The sequence below is a fragment of the Pecten maximus genome, chromosome 8 (assembly GCF_902652985.1).
Source record: "Pecten maximus chromosome 8, xPecMax1.1, whole genome shotgun sequence".
NCBI lineage: Eukaryota > Metazoa > Mollusca > Bivalvia > Pectinida > Pectinidae > Pecten > Pecten maximus.
The window spans coordinates 102,411-125,500 of NC_047022.1; the positions used below are offsets into that span (position 1 = coordinate 102,411).

The 23,090-nt window shown below is 41.6% G+C and overlaps 1 protein-coding gene across 1 annotated transcript in view; it reads right to left on the bottom strand.

Moving 5' to 3' along the window:
- Positions 1-23,090, bottom strand: part of LOC117333056 (mucin-5AC-like) — a 141,832-nt gene that overhangs the window by 11,692 nt on the left and 107,050 nt on the right. The window contains exons 2-4 of the mRNA XM_033892179.1: positions 18,837-18,944; positions 14,382-14,478; positions 3,183-3,771 (exon numbers count right to left, since the gene is read on the bottom strand). Coding sequence (XP_033748070.1) covers positions 3,183-3,771; positions 14,382-14,478; positions 18,837-18,944 — 794 coding nt within the window. The remainder of the gene's footprint in view (positions 1-3,182; positions 3,772-14,381; positions 14,479-18,836; positions 18,945-23,090) is intronic.

A 23,090-nucleotide genomic window follows, 5' to 3' on the forward strand; every position in this document is an offset into this window, starting at 1 on the left:
TTTTTCATTTACTGCAGACCCTGTAAATGTCTACACAATGTACATATGTATGTATACACAAGGTACATATGTATATATATATAGGGTACAGACCCTGTAAATGTCTACACAAGGTACATATGTGTATATATATATATATATATATATAGGGTACACACCCTGTAAATGTCTACACAAGGTACATATGTGTGTGTATATATATATATATATTCTTTACATTCATAAAGATTTTTTTCATTTACTGCAGGCTCTGTAAATGTCTACACAATGTACATATGTATGTATACACAAGGTACATATGTATATATATATAGGGTACAGACCCTGTAAATGTCTACACAAGGTACATATGTGTATATATATATATATATATATATATAGGGTACACACCCTGTAAATGTCTACACAAGGTACATATGTGTGTGTGTATATATATATATATATATATATATATATATATATAGGGTACACACCCTGCAAATGTCTACACAAGGTACATATGTGTGTATATATATATAGGGTACAGACCCTGTAAATGTCTACACAAGGTACATATGTATATATATATATAGGGTAAACACCCTGTAAATGTCTACACAAGGTACATATGTATGTCTACCCAAGGTACATATGTATATATATATATATATATATATATAAATATAGGGTACAGACCCTGTAAATGTCTACACAAGGTACATATATATATATACATATATATATATATAGGGTACACACCCTGTAAATGTCTACACAAGGTACATATGTGTGTGTATATATATATATATATATATATATATAGGGTACACACCCTGTAAATGTCTACACAAGGTACATATGTGTGTATATATATATATATAGGGTACACACCCTGTAAATGTCTACACAAGGTACATATGTATATATATATTTACAGGGTGTGTCGTTACAACAGGCTCCTTCAACACATGCAGCAAAAAAACGTGCAAATTGTGCCCATACACTGAGTCCACAGACACGTTTAAATGTGAAATAAACAACCGTGTTTATCACATTTTACAAACACTGACATGCACATCAGCCAATGTTGTATATCTCCTCTCCTGCAAAAAATGCAAAATGCAGTATGTTGGAGAAACCAGCACAAAGCTCAACATCAGAATCAACAATCACCGTTGCTCCATCAAGCAAAACAGACCAGACTTTCCTGTGGCAAGGCATTTCAATTTACCTAGTCACAGTTGGAAGGATATGCAGGTGGTCGCCATTGATCACTGTCCTACCTGGAATGAAACTAAACGTCGTTCCAGAGAAAGATACTGGATCACCAATCTCCAAACCTGCTACCCTCGGGGTATGAACGAACGTTAAAGACGTCTTCTGGATATACTTTTACATCTGACCATTATATCTGACAATTCATGTAGTTAATTATTCAATTTGTTAAATTTTTCATAGTTGCTGTACTTTTTGGGGCATCTATTCATTGTTGCTCTTTGAGACTCACATTTAGTCGCCTCCCGCCATCATGCAGCAGCATCTTGGTCCGAGTTGGTCCGAATCGTCTGTTTCCCGTAGCGTCCTGTAGGGACACTTCGGCATTCGTATTTCTTATATTTTCAGTCTTGATAAATATTTGTAGCAGTTTTTTCACACCACTCTCTATAATTCTTATGATCTAACACATATTTTTCTAAAGTTTTTCAGACTTTGTACACGATATTTAATCAATCACTGTAGAGACGATAATGCAACATTTTTTATATAAATGCAATGTCGTCCACTAGCAGTGTTTAAGGACGAATCGTCTTTGAACTCTTCGGAATACTTTCACGTGCGGGGGAATTCAAAATATCTCTTCCGTTGGTCGCATAGCGTTCTAGTGTTTGAACATGATGCAGTCACGCTAGTATCCGCCTTCGGCCCACGTTTGCCGAAGGGTTCATTGTGGTTTCTCCAGTTACTAAAACATTATTCTTATTGTATTATATTGTATTTCCAGTACTTCTTATATATATTATGTGATTGTATTTGTGATTTTTTGTGTTTTGATAAAGGGGCGGATTACCTCGAAAATTTAACAAACCTTATTGTTTACACTGTTTGAATTACTTCTTTGCCCATATATATATATAGGGTAAACACCCTGTAAATGTCTACACAAGGTACATATGTATATATATATAGGGTACAGACCCTGTAAATATCTACACAAGGTACATATGTATGTCTACACAAGGTACATATGTATACATGTATAAAGTCAAACCTTGCATGGACGTACTAGAAAATCGACCCCGGTTCAAATTTCCCTTTTCTGATAATGACTCAGCAAACATGCTATAAATACATGGTCAACGACATAGATATTACTTCATTTAATTGTTTTCTTTCTAATTTAGATTCGAGTTTAATACACCTTGACATTCTCGATATATATACCTATACTTTTATATAGACACGCGTTCTTAAAGTTCCTGACTTCTATCTAAACACAACCATGCATTTACAACCTACAAAATCACTTTTTGTTCAATTTCTTGCCTTGTTGCACTATGAGAATATAATAGAAAATCTGTGATATTTTACATTAGATATCATATCATTTGCCATAATTTGTTGATTTGTAACGTGTGAAAGGTGTCCGTACCTAAAAAACTCTATTTTACAAATATTGCCTATATGTCCTTACCAATACCTAACGGGAACCACCGACCAATGACAGTAGTTCGGTCTGGGCAAAAGTTTTTTTGAAAATTTGGTTTTTTGTTTTGAAAGGTTATCAACAGTATTTCGTACATGAAGATGAATGCTGAGAATAAACTGAGTTTATTATTTCGTCATAATAAGAGTATGAATTTCTAATAGACTTATTTTTTACGTAGAAACAGAAGTTCTCATATGCACCGTACACATATTTTAGGAAGGGGAAAGAGCGAATAAGAAAATTTACAAACATCGATGTATAATCCTTTAAGAGGGAGAGAAGTAAGGAAACAAACCCAGCCAAACGTTTTATGTACGTGATCTTATATAGTCTACACACATTAAAAGGACGAGCTCTTTACAGCCGTTATAGATTTGGAAATGTGTTGTAATATTTAATCAGCCAGTCTATTTTACCTGTCCATACCTGTACACGTTCACCTTTAATGGCAAATGAATGCTGACTACCTGTTTATACATACTTATATAGCACTTACCTAGGGGTCGATAGGCTCGTGTTCCTCCTGCTAGGCCCGGGGGACACGCAGTGACGAGACGGGCCCGGGGACAGACAGCGCCTTGCCGGAGAGGGGGACGTACATCTCCGGGGGACGGGCACAGCTGACTTGACGGGAGAAGCAGGTCTGGTTACCTGTAATACCTGAGATCGACTACCACCTGTCGTTGTTGTTGTTGTTGTTACCTGTGAGTGCTTATTAGTATACGAAACCGGAGACGGTGAACGGAATTTAGCCGGAATTGGTGACTGGCTGCGTCTCGTGTTATTACCTATAGATTTCTGTCCAGTAGAAGAGTCCGATATTTGATTACTATAAGTAGATTCACTAGGCATGGAAACTTTCCTTACAGGCTGGGACGGGTATTTCCTGGGACTTAATGCCGGGGAAGGAGACATACTACGCATGCGTGCCGGAGAGGAGGGCCTTTGGTTGGCCGAGACTGAAGACGGTTGGACAGACATTTTGCGAGGAGATCTTGGAGTTGTAGGAACGGACTGTGAGATAGCGGTGGTGCTCGCCCGTCGGGCCGGGGTTCCTCCCACCCGAGACGTGGATTGTCGATGGCCTGCCAACATAAATAGGGAAATTGTTATATATATATATATATATATATATATATATATCAACTGTATATAATTGTACTTTTAATTTCATAATTTATGTTTTAAACTACAAAACTAGCCTCATTTTCACACTCATTTAAGAACTAAACTAGCCTCATTTTCCTACTAATTTAAGGATTTCACAAAGCATTGTTCTGACTTGGATTATCTCTCAATATAGTTTGTTTTGTATAGATCTTAATTCTAGTTATATCCCTTGTCAATATAACTGATACTCATGCATGCTGATCTGCATTAGGAAGTCCGAGGATGTGTCCGCTCCAAGGTCGGTAAGAAACAGGCGGACAGACAAACTGACAAAATGGTGTACATAATGTAGATTGACTTTAATCAGCTTACTTTTGTGATCCGAAACTCCCAATATCATCCATTAAAAAAATTCGGCACATAATTTCGTTTCAAATGCCAGTGCCGTCTTTCAAGGGCGATTACTCTTTCAATCAATCATTTCTTACAGAGAAGAGATTCCATTGACTATATATACTGGAGTATTAGATAGGTAAAGGTACGGCGTGGTTGGCAATCCTCTGAAAGTATTTATCGATCAGCACATTAACCTGACATCCGGTTTATTGATTACTTACTAACAGGATCTGATAAATAGCGGTTTGCAGCTACACATTATATACACATATAATCATTGGTACTTGGAGAATTGTTGGACTACAACGGAGTTTACAAACAATGCACAACACAAGTGAAAATAGAAATTAAAACGACGAATAATCGCTACATTAGCCAGGGGGGCTGGCTATCAAATCAATATTCTACTTTAACTGCTGAATTGATTATGAAAATGTATCATGATGTGTGATGTCTATCGCCTGTGGTTTCGGGGTATGAACAGCATTCGATGTGACTCTATCTATTGTTGGTTCGGGGTATAAAAAAGAGTGTGATGTTTGTCTATCTGTTGAAGGGTCGGGGTATAAAATGAGTGTGATGTGTTGATGGACGGTTAAGACGACTGTGTGACGCCTTATGACCTTACTGTGTTGATGGACGATTAAGACGACTGTGTGACGCCTTATGACCTTACTGTGTTGATGGACGGTTAAGACGACTGTGTGACGCCGTATGACTTTACTGTGTTGATGGACGGTTAAGACGACTGTGTTACGCTTTATGACCTTACTGTGTTGATGGACGGTTAAGACAACTGTGTGACGCCTTATGACCTTACTGTGTTGATGGACGGTTAAGACGACTGTGTGACGCCTTATGACCTTACCGTGTTGATGGACGGCTAAGACGACTGTGTGACCCCGTATGATCTTACTTTGTTGATGGACGGTTAAGACGACTGTGTGACCCCGTATGACCTTACTGTGTTGATGGACGGTTAAGACAACTGTGTGACCCCGTATGACCTTACTGTGTTGATGGACGGTTAAGACAACTGTGTGACGCCTTATGACCTTACTGTGTTGATGGACGGTTAAGACGACTGTGTGACCCCGTATGACCTTACTGTGTTGATGGACGGTTAAGACGACTGTGTGACGCATTATGACTTTACTGTGTTGATGGACAGTTAAGACGACTGTGTGACGCCGTGTGATCTTACCGTGTTGATGGACGGTTAAGACAACTGTGTGACGCCGTATGACCTTAGTGTGTTGATGGACGATTTAGACGACTGTGTGACGCCTTATGATCTAAATGTGTTGATGGACGGTTAAGACGACTGTGTGACGCCTTATGACTTTACTGTGTTGATGGACAGTTAAGACGACTGTGTGACGCCTTATGACCTTACTGTGTTGGTGGACGGTTAAGGCGACTGTGTGAACCCGTATGACCTTACTGTGTTGATGTACGGTTAAGACGAATGTGTGACGCCTTATGACCATACTGTGTTGATGGACGGTTAAGACGACTGTGTGACCCCGTATGACCTTACTGTGTTGATGGACGGTTAAGACGACTGTGTGACGCCTTATGACCTAACTGTGTTGAAGGACGGTTAAAACGTCTGTGTGACGCCTTATGACCTTACTGTGTTGATGGACGGTTAAGACGACTGTGTGACGCCGTATGACCTTACTGTGTTGATGGACGGATAAGGCGACTGTGTGAACCCGTATGACCTTACTGTGTTGATGTACGGTTAAGACGAATGTGTGACGCCTTATGACCATACTGTGTTGATGGACGGTTAAGACGACTGTGTGACCCCGTATGACCTTACTGTGTTGATGGACAGTTAAGACGACTGTGTGACGCCTTATGACCTTACTGTGTTGATGGACGGTTAAGACGACTGTGTGACGCCTTATGACTTTACTGTGTTGATGGACAGTTAAGACGACTGTGTGACGCCTTATGACCTTACTGTGTTGATGGACGGTTAAGGCGACTGTGTGAACCCGTATGACCTTACTGTGTTGATGTACGGTTAAGACGAATGTGTGACGCCTTATGACCATACTGTGTTGATGGACGGTTAAGACGACTGTGTGACCCCGTATGACCTTACTGTGTTGATGGACGGTTAAGACGACTGTGTGACGCCTTATGACCTTACTGTGTTGAAGGACGGTTAAAACGTCTGTGTGACGCCTTATGACCTTACTGTGTTGATGGACGGTTAAGACGACTGTGTGACGCCGTATGACCTTACTGTGTTGATGGACGGATAAGGCGACTGTGTGAACCCGTATGACCTTACTGTGTTGATGTACGGTTAAGACGAATGTGTGACGCCTTATGACCATACTGTATTGATGGACGGTTAAGACAACTGTGTGACCCCGTATGACCTTACTGTGTTGATGGACAGTTAAGACGACTGTGTGACGCCTTATGACCTTACTGTGTTGATGGACGGTTAAGACGACTGTGTGACGCCTTATGACTTTACTGTGTTGATGGACTGTTAAGACGACTGTGTGACGCCTTATGACCTTACTGTGTTGATGGACGGTTAAGGCGACTGTGTGAACCCGTATGACCTTACTGTGTTGATGTACGGTTAAGACGAATGTGTGACGCCTTATGACCATACTGTGTTGATGGTCGGTTACGGCGACTGTGTGACCCCGTATGACCTCACTGTGTTGATGGACGGTTAAGGCGACTGTGTGACGCCTTATGACCTTACTGTGTTGAAGGACGGTTAAAACGTCTGTGTGACGCCTTATGACCTTACTGTGTTGATGGACGGTTAAGACGACTGTGTGAACCCGTATGACCTTACTGTGTTGATGTACGGTTAAGACGAATGTGTGACGCCTTATGACCATACTGTGTTGATGGACGGTTAAGACGACTGTGTGACCCCGTATGACCTTACTGTGTTGATGGACAGTTAAGACGACTGTGTGACGCCTTATGACCTTACTGTGTTGATGGACGGTTAAGACGACTGTGTGACCCCGTATGATCTTACTGTGTTGATGGACGGTTAAGACGACTGTGTGACGCCTTATGACCTTACTGTGTTGAAGGACGGTTAAAACGTGTGTGTGACGCCTTATGACCTTACTGTGTTGATGGACGGTTAAGACGACTGTGTGACGCCGTATGACCTTACTGTGTTGATGGACAGTTAAGACGACTGTGTGACGCATTATGACCTTACTGTGTTGATGGACGGTTAAAACGACTGTGTGACGCCTTATAACCTTACTGTGTTGATGAACGTTTAAGACGACTGTGTGACGTCTTATGACTTTACTGTGTTGATGGACGGTTAAGACAACTGTGTGACCCCGTATGACCTTACTGTGTTGATGGACGATTAAGACGACTGTGTGACGCCTTACAACTTTACTGTGTTGATGGACGGTTCAGACAACTGTGTGACCCCGTATTAACCTTACTGTGTTGATGTACGGTTAAGACGAATGTGTGACGCCTTATGACCATACTGTGTTGATGGTCGGTTACGGCGACTGTGTGACCCCGTATGACCTCACTGTGTTGATGGACGGTTAAGACGACTGTGTGACGCCTTATGACCTTACTGTGTTGAAGGACGGTTAAGGCGACTGTGTGAACCCGTATGACCTTACTGTGTTGATGGACGGTTAAGACGACTTGGTGACGCCGTGTGATCTTACTGTGTTGATGGACGGTTAAAACGTCTGTGTGACGCCTTATGACCTTACTGTGTTGATGGACGGTTAAGACGACTGTGTGAACCCGTATGACCTTACTGTGTTGATGTACGGTTAAGACGAATGTGTGACGCCTTATGACCATACTGTGTTGATGGACGGTTAAGACGACTGTGTGACCCCGTATGACCTTACTGTGTTGATGGACAGTTAAGACGACTGTGTGACGCCTTATGACCTTACTGTGTTGATGGACGGTTAAGGCGACTGTGTGAACCCGTATGACCTTACTGTGTTGATGTACGGTTAAGACGAATGTGTGACGCCTTATGACCATACTGTGTTGATGGACGGTTAAGACGACTGTGTGACCCCGTATGATCTTACTGTGTTGATGGACGGTTAAGACGACTGTGTGACGCCTTATGACCTTACTGTGTTGAAGGACGGTTAAAACGTGTGTGTGACGCCTTATGACCTTACTGTGTTGATGGACGGTTAAGACGACTGTGTGACGCCGTATGACCTTACTGTGTTGATGGACGGTTAAGACGACTTTGTGACGCCGTGTGATCTTACTGTGTTGATGGACGGTTAAGACGACTGTGTGACGCCTTATAACCTTACTGTGTTGATGGACAGTTAAGACTGTGTGACGCATTATGACCTTACTGTGTTGATGGACGGTTAAGACAACTGTGTGACGCCTTATGACCTTACTGTGTTGATGGACAGTTAAGACGACTGTGTGACGCCTTATAACCTTACTGTGTTGATGAACGTTTAAGACGACTGTGTGACGCCTTATAACCTTACTGTGTTGATGGACAGTTAAGACTGTGTGACGCATTATGACCTTACTGTGTTGATGGACGGTTAAGACAACTGTGTGACGCCTTATGACCTTACTGTGTTGATGGACAGTTAAGACGACTGTGTGACGCCTTATAACCTTACTGTGTTGATGAACGTTTAAGACGACTGTGTGACGCCTTATGACTTTACTGTGTTGATGGACGGTTAAGACAACTGTGTGACCCCGTATGACCTTACTGTGTTGATGGACGATTAAGACGACTGTGTGACGCCTTACAACTTTACTGTGTTGATGGACGGTTCAGACAACTGTGTGACCCCGTATGACCTTACTGTGTTGATGGACGATTAAGACGACTGTGTTTACGCCTTATGACCTTACCGTGTTGATGGACGGTTAAGACGAATGTGTGACGCCTTATGACCTTACTATGTTGATGGACGGTTAAGACGACTGTGTGACGCTTTATGACCTTACTGTGTTGATGGACGGTTAAGGCGACTGTGTGAACCCGTATGACCTTACTGTGTTGATGTACGGTTAAGACGAATGTGTGACGCCTTATGACCATACTGTGTTGATGGACGGTTAAGACGACTGTGTGACCCCGTATGACCTTACTGTGTTGATGGACAGTTAAGACGACTGTGTGACGCCTTATGACCTTACTGTGTTGATGGACGGTTAAGACGACTGTGTGACGCCGTATGACCTTACTGTGTTGATGGACGGTTAAGGCGACTGTGTGAACCCGTATGACCTTACTGTGCTGATGGACGGTTAAGACGAATGTGTGACGCCTTATGACCATACTGTGTTGATGGACGGTTAAGACGACTGTGTGACCCCGTATGACCTTACTGTGTTGATGGACGGTTAAGACGACTGTGTGACGCCTTATGACCTTACTGTGTTGAAGGACGGTTAAGACGACTGTGTGACGCATTATGACTTTACTGTGTTGATGGACAGTTAAGACGACTGTGTGACGCCGTGTGATCTTACCGTGTTGATGGACGGTTAAGACAACTGTGTGACGCCGTATGACCTTACTGTGTTGATGGACGGTTAAGACGACTGTGTGACGCCGTATGACCTTACTGTGTTGATGGACAGTTAAGACGACTGTGTGACGCCTTATGACCTTACTGTGTTGATGGACGGTTAAGACAACTGCGTGACGCCTTATGACCTTACTGTGTTGATGGACGGTTAAGACGACTTGGTGACGCCGTGTGATCTTACTGTGTTGATGGACGGTTAAGACGACTGTGTGACGCCTTATAACCTTACTGTGTTGATGAACGTTTAAGACGACTGTGTGACGCCTTATGACTTTACTGTGTTGATGGACGGTTAAGACAACTGTGTGACCCCGTATGACCTTACTGTGTTGATGGACGGTTAAGACAACTGTGTGACCCCGTATGACCTTACTGTGTTGATGGACGATTAAGACGACTGTGTGACGCCTTATGACCTTACCGTGTTGATGGACGGTTAAGACGAATGTGTGACGCCTTATGACCTTACTGTGTTGATGGACTGTTAAGACGACTGTGTGACGCCTTACGACTTTACTGTGTTGATGGACGGTTAAGACAACTGTGTGACCCCGCATGATCTTACTGTGTTGATGGACTGTTAAGACGACTGTGTGACCCCGCATGACCTTACTGTGTTGATGGACTGTTAAGACGACTGTGTGACCCCGCATGACCTTACTGTGTTGATGGACGGCTAAGGCCCTTGTGTCATCCTATATGACTTTGTTTTGAATGTGGATTCTGTGATTTTTTTTAGGAACTTTTATTCGATGAATGTTAACTAAATGAGCGACGATGTTTCGGAATAAAACGTCCAAAAGAGAAATATATTACATATTTAATGTCAGGGAAATATTTGCAAACACATCCATTGTATTTACGATAATTTCCTTGAATCCCACGAAATTAAGACTTCGCTGACAAAGCAATGCGCTCGACACAGATTACAAGACTTTACGTGTACAAGAATAGGGCCCAAAAAGAAAATGATATACATTGTATAAACATGTATGTTTAATCAACATTCGCTTATCATGAGTGTACATAAGCATCGATCGCTTTAAAACCAGTAGTTTGGTCTTTTGACGAAATTACCATTTAAGTGGTACGTGTTACCTTAGATATTCTGTATTGATCGTTTTCAGCCATCACTTTGACCAACGTGTTGAATTACATTGATAGGTGATTTGTGTAATAGGTGTAATCTATAGATCAACTGAATCGCCGATATCATGGTTCAGTCAATAATAGTTCAGCGCGGGCATGAACGGTCAAACTCTAATGACGTCACCAACACCACGTGACAAACCCAATCGAAATGCCCTGTTCAAATATTGTTGGAATTTCTTTTGAAATAGTCAAACATACGTCATTAAAACCGAAAGCGTATGTTAGTAAAGGGAATTGGACCTGTATATATTTTACTCATACCGGGACAAAATATAGAATTACCGAGTCCGTATTTATTGAAGTGATTCATCCAAACCTAATAACAATAAAACGGTATATAAACTTAAGATCCATATAGAATCCGGAAATACCAGGGGATCAATCGTTGTTTATTGCAACAGAACATCAAAACAGAAAATCTCAATATCAAAACAGAAAATCACAATATCAAAACAGAAAATCTTAGTATCAAATCATGAAATATCAATATCAAAACTGAAATTTTCAGTTTCAAAGAAAAATATCTTAGCAGAAAATGTCAGTATGAAACCAGAAAATCACAGTATCAAAACAGAAAATCACAGTATGAAACCAGAAAATCACAGTATGAAACCAGAAAATCACAGTATCAAAACAGAAAATCACAGTATCAAACCAGAAAATCACAGTATCAAACCAGAAAATCACAGTATCAAACCAGAAAATCACAGTATGAAACCAGAAAATCACAGTATCAAACCAGAAAATCACAGTATCAAAACAGAAAATCACAGTATCAAACCAGAATATCACAGTATCAAAATAGAAAATCTCGGTACCAGAAAATCTCGGTATGAAAACAGAAAATCTCGGTACCAGAAAATCCAGTTAATTCACATAGAAATATCCGGTAATGACAGGATTTCTATATGTACACGCTTTACATTTAAGGGAGTATTTTTGTTAATCTATTGATGTTTTCATAGCAAACAAAATGATAATAGTCCAAAACCTTATTGAATGAGTATGCGGATGTTAAACCTATATATTCCCAAATAACCTAAAATTCTAGTTATACACATATATTATTGGCAATCCGGTGTCTGAGTGGTAAAGGTGTCCCGACACTTTATCACTAGACCTCCACCTCTGGGTCGCGAGTTCGAAACCAAAAATCCAAAAACTAAAAATTTTGGATATTTGATATTTTAGGATTTTAGTCAAAATCCTAAAAATCTAAAAATTCAAAAAAGTTTTGAAATTTGATATTTTAGGTTTTTGATCAAAAATCTAAATTTTAGAATTTTGAATTGTTAGTGTTACACGGACCGTCGACTTGTCTTTTAATGCTTTCATTTGAATATATTAACAAACTACCGGTATTCTCGTAATCAGACATAATATTAAATACTTATTTTAAAATATATCATTATCAATACAACAAAACATCGGAAATCATGTCTTTTCCCTTTTCTTCAGCTCTTGATAGGGATGGAGGGGAAGGGGTTAGTGAGGATGGTGATGGAGGGGAAGGGGTTAGTGAGGATGGGGACGGAGGGGAAGGGGTTAGTGAGGATGGGGATGGAGGGGAAGGGGTTAGTGAGGATGGGGATGGAGGGGAAGGGGTTAGTGAGGATGGGGATGGAGGGGAAGGGGTTAGTGAGGATGGGGATGGAGGGGAAGGGGTTAGTGAGGATGAGAATGGAGGGGAAGGGGTTAGTGAGGATGGGGATGGAGGGGAAGGGGTTAGTGAGGATGGGGATGGAGGGGAGGGGTTAGTGAGGATGGTGATGGAGGGGAAGGGGTTAGTGAGGATGAGAATGGAGGGGAAGGGGTTAGTGAGGATGAGAATGGAGGGGAAGGGGTTAGTGAGGATGAGAATGGAGGGGAAGGGGTTAGTGAGGATGAGAATGGAGGGGAAGGGGTTAGTGAGGATGAGAATGGAGGGGAAGGGGTTAGTGAGGATGAGAATGGAGGGGAAGGGTTTAGTGAGGATGGTGATGGAGGGGAAGGGGTTAGTGAGGATGGGGATGGAGGGGAAGGGGTTAGTGAGGATGGTGATGGAGGGGCAGGGGTTAGTGAGGATGGGGATGGAGGGGAAGGGGTTAGTGAGGATGGTGATGGAGGGGAAGGGGTTAGTGAGGATGGGATGGAGGGGAAGGGGTGGGTTAGTGAGGATGGGATGGAGGGGCAGGGGTTAGTGAGGATGGGATGGAGGGGAAGGGGTTAGTGAGGATGGGATGGAGGGGAAGGGGTTAGTGAGGATGGGGATGGAGGGGCAGGGGTTAGTGAGGATGGTGATGGAGGGGCAGGGGTTAGTGAGGATGGGGATGGAGGGGCAGGGGTTAGTGAGGATGGGGGAGGAGGGAGGGGTTAGTGAGGATGGGGACGGAGGGGCAGGGGTTAGTGAGGATGGGGACGGAGGGGCAGGGGTTAGTGAGGATGGGGATGGAGGGGCAGGGGTTAGTGAGGATGGGGATGGAGGGGAAGGGGTTAGTGAGGATGGTGATGGAGGGGAATGGGTTAGTGAGGATGGGGACGGAGGGGCAGGGGTTAGTGAGGATGGGGATGGAGTGGCAGGGGTTAGTGAGGATGGGGATGGAGGGGAAGGGGTTAGTGAGGATGGGGACGGAGGGGAAGGGGTTAGTGAAGATGGGGACGGAGGGGCAGGGGTTAGTGAAGATGGGGACGGAGGGAAGGGGTTAGTGAGGATGGGGATGGAGTGGCAGGGGTTAGTGAGGATGGGGCTGGAGGGGAAGGGGTTAGTGAGGATGAGGATGGAGGGGCAGGGGTTAGTGAGGATGGGGATGGAGGGGAAGGGTTAGTGAGGATGGGATGGAGTGGAGGGGTTAGTGAGGATGGGGATGGAGGGGAAGAGGTTAGTGAAGATAGGGGACGGAGGGGAAGGGGTTAGTGAGGATGGGGATGGAGGGGAAGAGGTTAGTGAGGATGGGGATGGAGGGCAGGGGTTAGTGAGGATGGGGATGGAGGGGAAGGGGTTAGTGAGGATGGGGATGGAGGGGAAGGGGTTAGTGAGGATGGGGATGGAGGGGCAGGGGTTAGTGAGGATGGGGATGGAGGGGAAGGGGTTAGTGAGGATGGGGATGGAGGGACGGTGATGGATGGTGGAGAAGGGGTTAGTGAGGTGGGTGATGGAGGGGAAGGGGTTAGTGAGGATGGGGATGGAGGGGAAGGGGTTAGTGAGGATGGGGATAGAGGGGCAGGGTTAGTGAGGATGGGGATGGAGGGGCAGGGGTTAGTGAGGATGGGGATGGAGGGGAAGGGGTTAGTGAGGATGGTGATGGAGGGGCAGGGGTTAGTGAGGATGGGGATGAAGGGGCAGGGTTGGTGAAGATGGGATCGAACATTCTCGGTCCCCATCGACTGTCAAGCAATATGGCTATAGTACAAAGTGCAACGAAGGGAAGTAATTCCGAAAGATAAGAATTGGCATGGAGGGGCGTTGGAAACGTCCTTACCTGCGAAGCCACATCGACAGGGGTCATGTTTGTCCAGGTAGTGTTCCAGGGTGTCCCATCCCCCACCCACCCTGATCATCACGTGGTTTCGGAGGATCTGAAAAGAAAGTGCATTTTTTTCTGAAACACCTTCTATTACGTCATGATAAAGGATTACCAAAACTACTTTTTTGTATTATGTTGACCAATACACTCATAAAGATTCCAACAATGAGAACGACATATTCACCACATTATTGGCACCAGAAAACAGAATTCCTGAACGATCCAGATTTCCGGCAATCCGGAATCAGATAAGGATCAAGTTTATAATTGTTTATTTGTATGGCCTATATCTACCGTGTGTACACCTCAGGTTATTATAAATGGATCGTGATAAGCATTATTATGATGTGTCATACATCTATTGTAAATTGTCATTACTTACTACAAATGTATTATCTTATTTATATTAGATGTACAAATAACAAGTTCGATTATCAATACAAAAAAGTAGTACTACATAAATTACCATTTTTTCATTATCAATCACAAAATGAACAATATGTTTCCACATTTTATTCGCCGTGAATTCGGAAAATGTTTCACCCCCGAAAAACAATTTGATGAGTAGGTATCAACAAAGCGTTACAATCTACAAAATAAAACTACACACGTAAATATTGGTAGACAGTTGTTCCTTTGAAAACCAGTCGATGCAGAGAGGTCAGATAAAGTACATATCGATAAATTCTAGATTACCCGGAGTGTGTTGAATAGTTCGTAGATTATATCGCTGTACATTTACCTGGGCTTAACGACAGGTGAAGCACACAGACATTCACACAGGATCACATGTGTCACACAAATTTACGGCTTGTGCCAGCAAACACAGTTTCTGTGATAGATACAAAAACAAATGTCTCTAAATGCACATGAACGAACAAATATCATCGATCTTGATGTGATTTAAAACAATCAGATGATTTGCTGCGGTAAGTTACAGTAGAAATGATTTTTATTCTCATATAAGCTGAGGGTGCGTCGGAACCTGCTCGGTACTCCACCGTAAGGAGTGATATCTCAGTCCTCGCTATCTTGGAGTCAATACTGGATTTGGCAGGGGACACGTTTTAATACCACCAGATGGCGAAAGTGGTGTCAAACAGGAGGGCATTCTTAAATTAATGACACGACCGGCCCGGGGATCAAAAATCTCTTCGGAAGATTAAAATGTTCACTATCATGTACTTATTTTGTGTAAGCGTTCTGTTCCCAGACAGCTAGATAGCCGAACAGTGTAATTGTCAATTATTAAAAGAACATCCTATATGCATTATAAGGAAACAGAGTACTAAAATCAGAGGTAAATAATCAGTTCTTACGTATGTAAATAACTGTACTGTATCTGGACAGAGAAATGGTCTATATAACTGTACTGTATCTGGACAGAGAAATGGTCTATATAACTGTACTGTATCTGGACAGAGAAATGGTGTATATAACTGTTCTGTATATGGACAGAGAAATGGTCTATATAACTGTACTGTATCTGGACAGAGAAATGGTCTATATAACTGTACTGTATCTGGACAGAGAAATGGTCTATATAACTGTACTGTATCTGGACAGAGAAATGGTCTATATAACTGTACTGTATCTGGACAGAGAAATGGTCTATATAACTGTACTGTATCTGGACAGAGAAATGGTCTATATAACTGTACTGTATCTGGACAGAGAAATGGTGTATATAACTGTACTCTATCTGGACAGAGAAATGGTCTATATAACTGTACTGTATCTGGACAGAGAAATGGTCTATATAACTGTACTGTATATAGACAGAGAAATGGTCTATATAACTGTACTGTATCTGGACAGAGAAATGGTCTATATAACTGTACTGTATCTGGACAGAGAAATGGTCTATATAACTGTACTGTATCTGGACAGAGAAATGGTGTATATAACTGTACTCTATCTGGACAGAGAAATGGTCTATATAACTGTACTGTATCTGGACAGAGAAATGGTCTATATAACTGTACTGTATATGGACAGAGAAATGGTCTATATAACTGTACTGTATCTGGACAGAGAAATGGTCTATATAACTGTACTGTATATGGACAGAGAAATGGTCTATATAACTGTACTGTATCTGGACAGAGACATGGTTACTGTACTGTATCTGGACAGAGAAATGGTGTATATAACTGTACTGTATCTGGACAGAGAAATGGTCTATATAACTGTACTGTATCTGGACAGAGAAATGGTCTATATAACTGTACTGTATCTGGACAGAGAAATGGTCTATATAACTGTACTGTATATAGACAGAGAAATGGTCTATATAACTGTACTGTATCTGGACAGAGAAATGGTGTATATAACTGTACTGTATCTGGACAGAGAAATGGTCTATATAACTGTACTGTATCTGGACAGAGAAATGGTCTATATAACTGTACTGTATCTGGACAGAGAAATGGTCTATATAACTGTACTGTATCTGGACAGAGAAATGGTCTATATAACTGTACTGTATATGGACAGAGAAATGGTGTATATAACTGTACTGTATCTGGACAGAGAAATGGTCTATATAACTGTACTGTATCTGGACAGAGAAATGGTCTATATAACTGTACTGTATCTGGACAGAGAAATGGTCTATATAACTGTACTGTATCTGGACAGAGAAATGGTCTATATAACTGTACTGTATCTGGACAGAGAAATGGTCTATATAACTGTACTGTATCTGGACAGAGAAATGGTCTATATAACTGTACTGTATCTGGACAGAGAAATGGTCTATATAACTGTACTGTATCTGGACAGGAAATGGTCTATATAACTGTACTGTATCTGGACAGAGAAATGGTCTATATAACTGTACTGTATCTGGACAGAGAAATGGTCTATATAACTGTACTGTATCTGGACAGAGAAATGGTCTATATAACTGTACTGTATCTGGACAGAGAAATGGTGTATATAACTGTACTCTATCTGGACAGAGAAATGGTCTATATAACTGTACTGTATCTGGACAGAGAAATGGTCTATATAACTGTACTGTATCTGGACAGAGAAATGGTGTAAATAACTGTACTGTATCTGGACAGAGAAATGGTCTATATAACTGTACTGTATCTGGACAGAGAAATGGTGTATATAACTGTACTGTATCTGGACAGAGAAATGGTGTATATAACTGTACTGTATCTGGACAGAGAAATGGTGTATATAACTGTACTGTATCTGGACAGAGAAATGGTCTATATAACTGTACTGTATCTGGACAGAGAAATTGTTTATATAACTGTACTGTATCTGGACAGAGAAATGGTCTATATAACTGTACAGTATCTGGACAGAGAAATGGTGTCTATAAGTGTACTGTATATAGACAGAGAAATGGTCTATATAACTGTTCTGTATCTGGACAGAGAAATGGTGTATATAACTGTACTCTATCTGGACAGAGAAATGGTGTATATAACTGTACTGTATCTGGACAGAGAAATGGTGTATATAACTGTACTGTATCTGGACAGAGAAATGGTGTATATAACTGTACTGTATCTGGACAGAGAAATGGTCTATATAACTGTACTGTATCTGGACAGAGAAATGGTCTATATAACTGTACTGTATCTGGACAGAGAAATGGTCTATATAACTGTACTGTATCTGGACAGAGAAATGGTCTATATAACTGTACTGTATATAGACAGAGAAATGGTCTATATAACTGTACTGTATCTGGACAGAGAAATGGTCTATATAACTGTACTGTATCTGGACAGAGAAATGGTGTATATAACTGTTCTGTATCTGGACAGAGAAATGGTGTATATAACTGTACTGTATCTGGACAGAGAAATGGTCTATATAACTGTACTGTATCTGGACAGAGAAATGGTCTATATAACTGTACTGTATCTGGACAGAGAAATGGTCTATATAACTGTACTGTATATAGACAAAGAAATGGTCTATATAACTGTACTGTATCTGGACAGAGAAATGGTCTATATAACTGTACTGTATCTGGACAGAGAAATGGTCTATATAACTGTACTGTATCTGGACAGAGAAATGGTCTATATAACTGTACTCTATCTGGACAGAGAAATGGTGTATATAACTGTACTCTATCTGGACAGAGAAATGGTCTATATAACTGTACTCTATCTGGACAGAGAAATGGTCTATATAACTGTACTCTATCTGGACAGAGAAATGGTCTATATAACTGTACTGTATCTGGACAGAGAAATGGTCTATATAACTGTACTCTATCTGGACAGAGAAATGGTGTATATAACTGTACTGTATCTGGACAGACACAGGGGCATGATAGCTATACACGGCATGTTTCTGACACAGGGGCGATGTAACCTAATACTTGTACGGAGTGTTTCAATGAAGCTAACCATATTTACGAACATGCAGACTTACCCGGACAAACACAAGAGTTTGTGAATCCCCAATTTTGTACTTCCCTTCTCCGACTTTTATAATCGGGAATTGGACTGGACAAGTACATCTCCCCGCCAATTCTTGGACCTGAAATTAACAAAACGGAAAAAACTTTAGCCAAATGCCTTAATCATAATGCAATGTAAACATTATAAAACTTCAGAAAAAATAACAATATAGTATTATGATATATTGAATAGATAAGAATCACTCTTGAAATGCAATCGTATTCACAATTCCAATGATATTTGTGGATATCTTGTGAAAATAAAAAAAGTCGTATTTAAAATAAAATCCTTGTTTTGTCGAGCACCTGACATGTTTAAATGATATTTCCTATATTTATGAGAGCTATTTTGATGTTATCGTTAACATGATCAGATCTGGATGAAAACGAAACCTTACACATATTTGAATAAAGCACGATTCTACTATCAAACATGTGTCCCCGCGACCGTTCCTGTTTTCATCGTTATCCATTACATAGAAACGTCACAAAGAAAATCTGAAAACCATCACATCACACGTGCCTTGAACAACAAGGAATTTCAGTATATATGCAGCGGCAATAAGGAAATCGAATTCGTTAGAATCAGCACTCATGGTTAATAATAAGCTTCTTGTGATAATAGAATATGTCAAATGAAAGAAAAAATCAATAATTGGAAATCGGGTCTGTTTGTCTACCAAGGAATGTATCAATATCTTACGGCCATTTCTAAATGACAAACAGGTGAGTTTATACTACACACGGCATGGACGAGCAGACGACACCATGAAACCATCATTGACACGTGCATAACTGATGTATTTAATAGTAGGCATTGAATTATACAAATGTAGGTCTTGTAATTTAATTTTAGATCTTGATTTAGATTTCTCAATTTCAGGTCAGCTGGTACGGTATTGTTAACTGGACTTGTTTGTAGTAAATGTCAGGTCATCACAAGGCGGAGAGTATCAGGGAAATTCGTTTAAAACAATACACTTCATAGTACATTGTACATTCATCTCAACAAATGAAGGGAGATAACTTGTACGGACTTAGCGATAAAGCCGTAATTACACCGTCACGTTTTGTTTGTAAACATTGTTGTTAATGATTATTCACGTATTTATTTGTATGAATCACAATCACGTGTGCTTTAAATAAACATTTGGGACACAATGATTATTTGATTTAATTATAATATCCACAAATGTTGATTTTCTCCGAAATCAAGTGAAACTCAGCATTGCAGACACATTGTGAGAAATGATAAATAAAAAACATACCGGAAATGAAATTCCGGACCATTTTACGTCACTATTAGACGCATGCCTGTACTTTGTCCTACATCCCTAAACATAACACACTTGTTATCGCCTCTAGTTCCTGAGATATTTTATCATTCAAGTACAAAGAACAAGAGGTGTATTCCAGGTATTAAGTGGCCCTACTCACGCGAACTTACAGGTACCCTGTACAAATTACTTACGGCGACCCGAACTATTACACCTGGGAACAAAGGAACACAATCAACACAGGCCAGAGATTGATTGTTTCACGGACTATGGAGACAAATACGGAGCAAGCTTTGTTTTCGGTAAATGAAAGTAGAATGTTTAGGATTCTCGATAACATGCAAGGCTTACCTGCATAACGTCATAACATTACCTTGAATAGTTTTTGAAAATGGTGAAATTTATACTTTCACTATCTTTGTACGAATTTATTCTATTTACATGTACATGCAGGAATCTGTAGACTGTTGGTAGGGTCAGATGATACTCGGACTACATTGAAACAGTAAACAATCTATAAATTGAGAGGATGATAAAGCTGGGCTTCCATCTTTCGTTGAATATGATTCTCCAAAGACAAACCCTGGCCTTATCTCGCTAACACTACGTACACACGCAACCAGTCACCAGGGGTCGAATCCACATTACGGTACACCTATTCTGACAGCTCGCACGCAGCCGAACGCGAAGTTTGAGGGAAATTCTGAAAGTCAAATCTCATTACAAAACAAGAGACTTTAGTCAAAGGGTGGCGATGTCTAAATCACACTCCAGACAGAGAAAAGGGGGTGGATATTACTGTAATAATACAGTACTTCAATAAAGATCAACAAATTAAAAAAGGGGGAAATCATGAAACTATCAAAACTTATTTAAGTGTAAATAACACTCGTGATTCGTAACAGAGGAGTGAATATAGTGTACGTATACCTTCCGTGTACTGTACGTATACCTCCCGTGTACTGTACGTATACCTCCGTGTACTGTACGTATACCTCCCGTGTACTGTACGTATACCTCCCGTGTACTGTACGTATACCTCCCGTGTACTGTACGTATACCTCCCGTGTACTGTACGTATACCTCCCGTGTACTGTACGTATAACCTCCCGTGTACTTGTACGTATACCTCCCGTGTACTGTACGTATACCTCCCGTGTACTGTACGTATACCTCCCGTGTACTGTACGTATACCTCCCGTGTACTGTACGTATACCTCCCGTGTACTGTACGTATACCTCCCTTGTACTGTACGTATACCTCCCGTGTACTGTACGTATACCTCCCGTGTACTGTACGTATACCTCCCGTGTACTGTACGTATACCTCCCGTGTACTGTACGTATACCTTCCGTGTACTGTACGTATACCTCCCGTGTACTGTACGTATACCTCCCGTGTACTACGTATACCCCCGTGTACGTATATACCTCCCGTGTACTGTACGTATACCTCCCGTGTACTGTACGTATACCTCCCGTGTACTGTACGTATACCTCCCGTGTACTGTACGTCTACCTCCGTGTACTGTACGTATACCTCCCGTGTACTGTACGTATACCTCCGTGTACTGTACGTATACCTCCCGTGTACTGTACGTATACCTCCCTTGTACTGTACGTATACCTCCCGTGTACGTGTACGTATACCTACCTCCCGTGTACTGTACGTATACCTCCCGTGTACTGTACGTATACTCCCGTTGTACTGTACGTATACCTCCCGTGTACTGTACGTATACCTCCCGTGTACTGTACGTAAGCGTACACCCGTGTACTGTACGTATACCTCCCGTGTACTGTACGTATACCTCCCGTGTACTGTACGTATACCTCCCGTGTATGTACGTATACCGTCCCGTGTACGTATACATCCCTGGACTGTATGTATACCTCCCGTGTAGCTGTACGTATACCTCCCGTGGTACTGTATTGTATACCTCCCGTGTACTGTACGTATCCTCCCGTGTCACGGTACGTTATACCTCCGTGTACTGTACGTATACCCTCCGTGATACTGGGTACGTATACCTCTCCCTGTGTATGACGTAGCCATACCTCCTCCCGTACTGTACTGTATACCTCCCGTGTCACTTGTAAGTATACCATCCTGTGTACTGTACTGTATACCTCCCGTGTAACTTTACGTATACCTCCCGTGTACTGACGTATACCTACCGTGTACTGTAGTATACCTTCCGTGTACTGTACTGTATACCTCCCGTGTCCTGTATCGTCTACCTCCCGTGTACTGTACGTATACTCTCCCGTGTACTGTACTTATACCTTCCCGTGTACTGTACTGGATACCTCCCGTGTACTGTAGCTATACCTCCCGTGTACTGTACGTATACCTCCCGGTTACTGACCGTATACTCCCGTGTACTGTACGTATACCTCCGTGTACTTACGTATACCTACCGTGTACTGTACGTATACCTCCCGTGTACTGTATACCTCCTGTACTGTATGTAACTTCCGTGTACGTCGTAACCTCCGTTACTGTACGTAACTCCTTGTACGTGACATACCTCCGTGTACTGTACTATACCTCCCTGTACTGTACGTATACCTCCTTGTTACTCGTACACTAACTCCCGTGTACTGTACGTATACCTCCTGTACTGTACGTAACCTCGTTACAGTAGTATACCCCCGTGTATGTAGGTATCCTCCCGTGTACTGTACGTATACCTCCGTGTACTAATACGTATACCTACCCGAACTTACCTGTGATTATACCTCCGTGTACTGTACGTATACCTCCCGTGTACGTACGTATACCTCCCGTGTACTGTAGTATACCTCCGTGTACGTACGTATACCTCCGGTACTGTACGTAACCTCCCGTGTACTGCACGTTACCTCCCGGTAATGTAAGTATACCTCCGTGTACGTATGTATACCTCCTGTGTACTGTACGTATACCTCCTGTGTACTGTACGTATA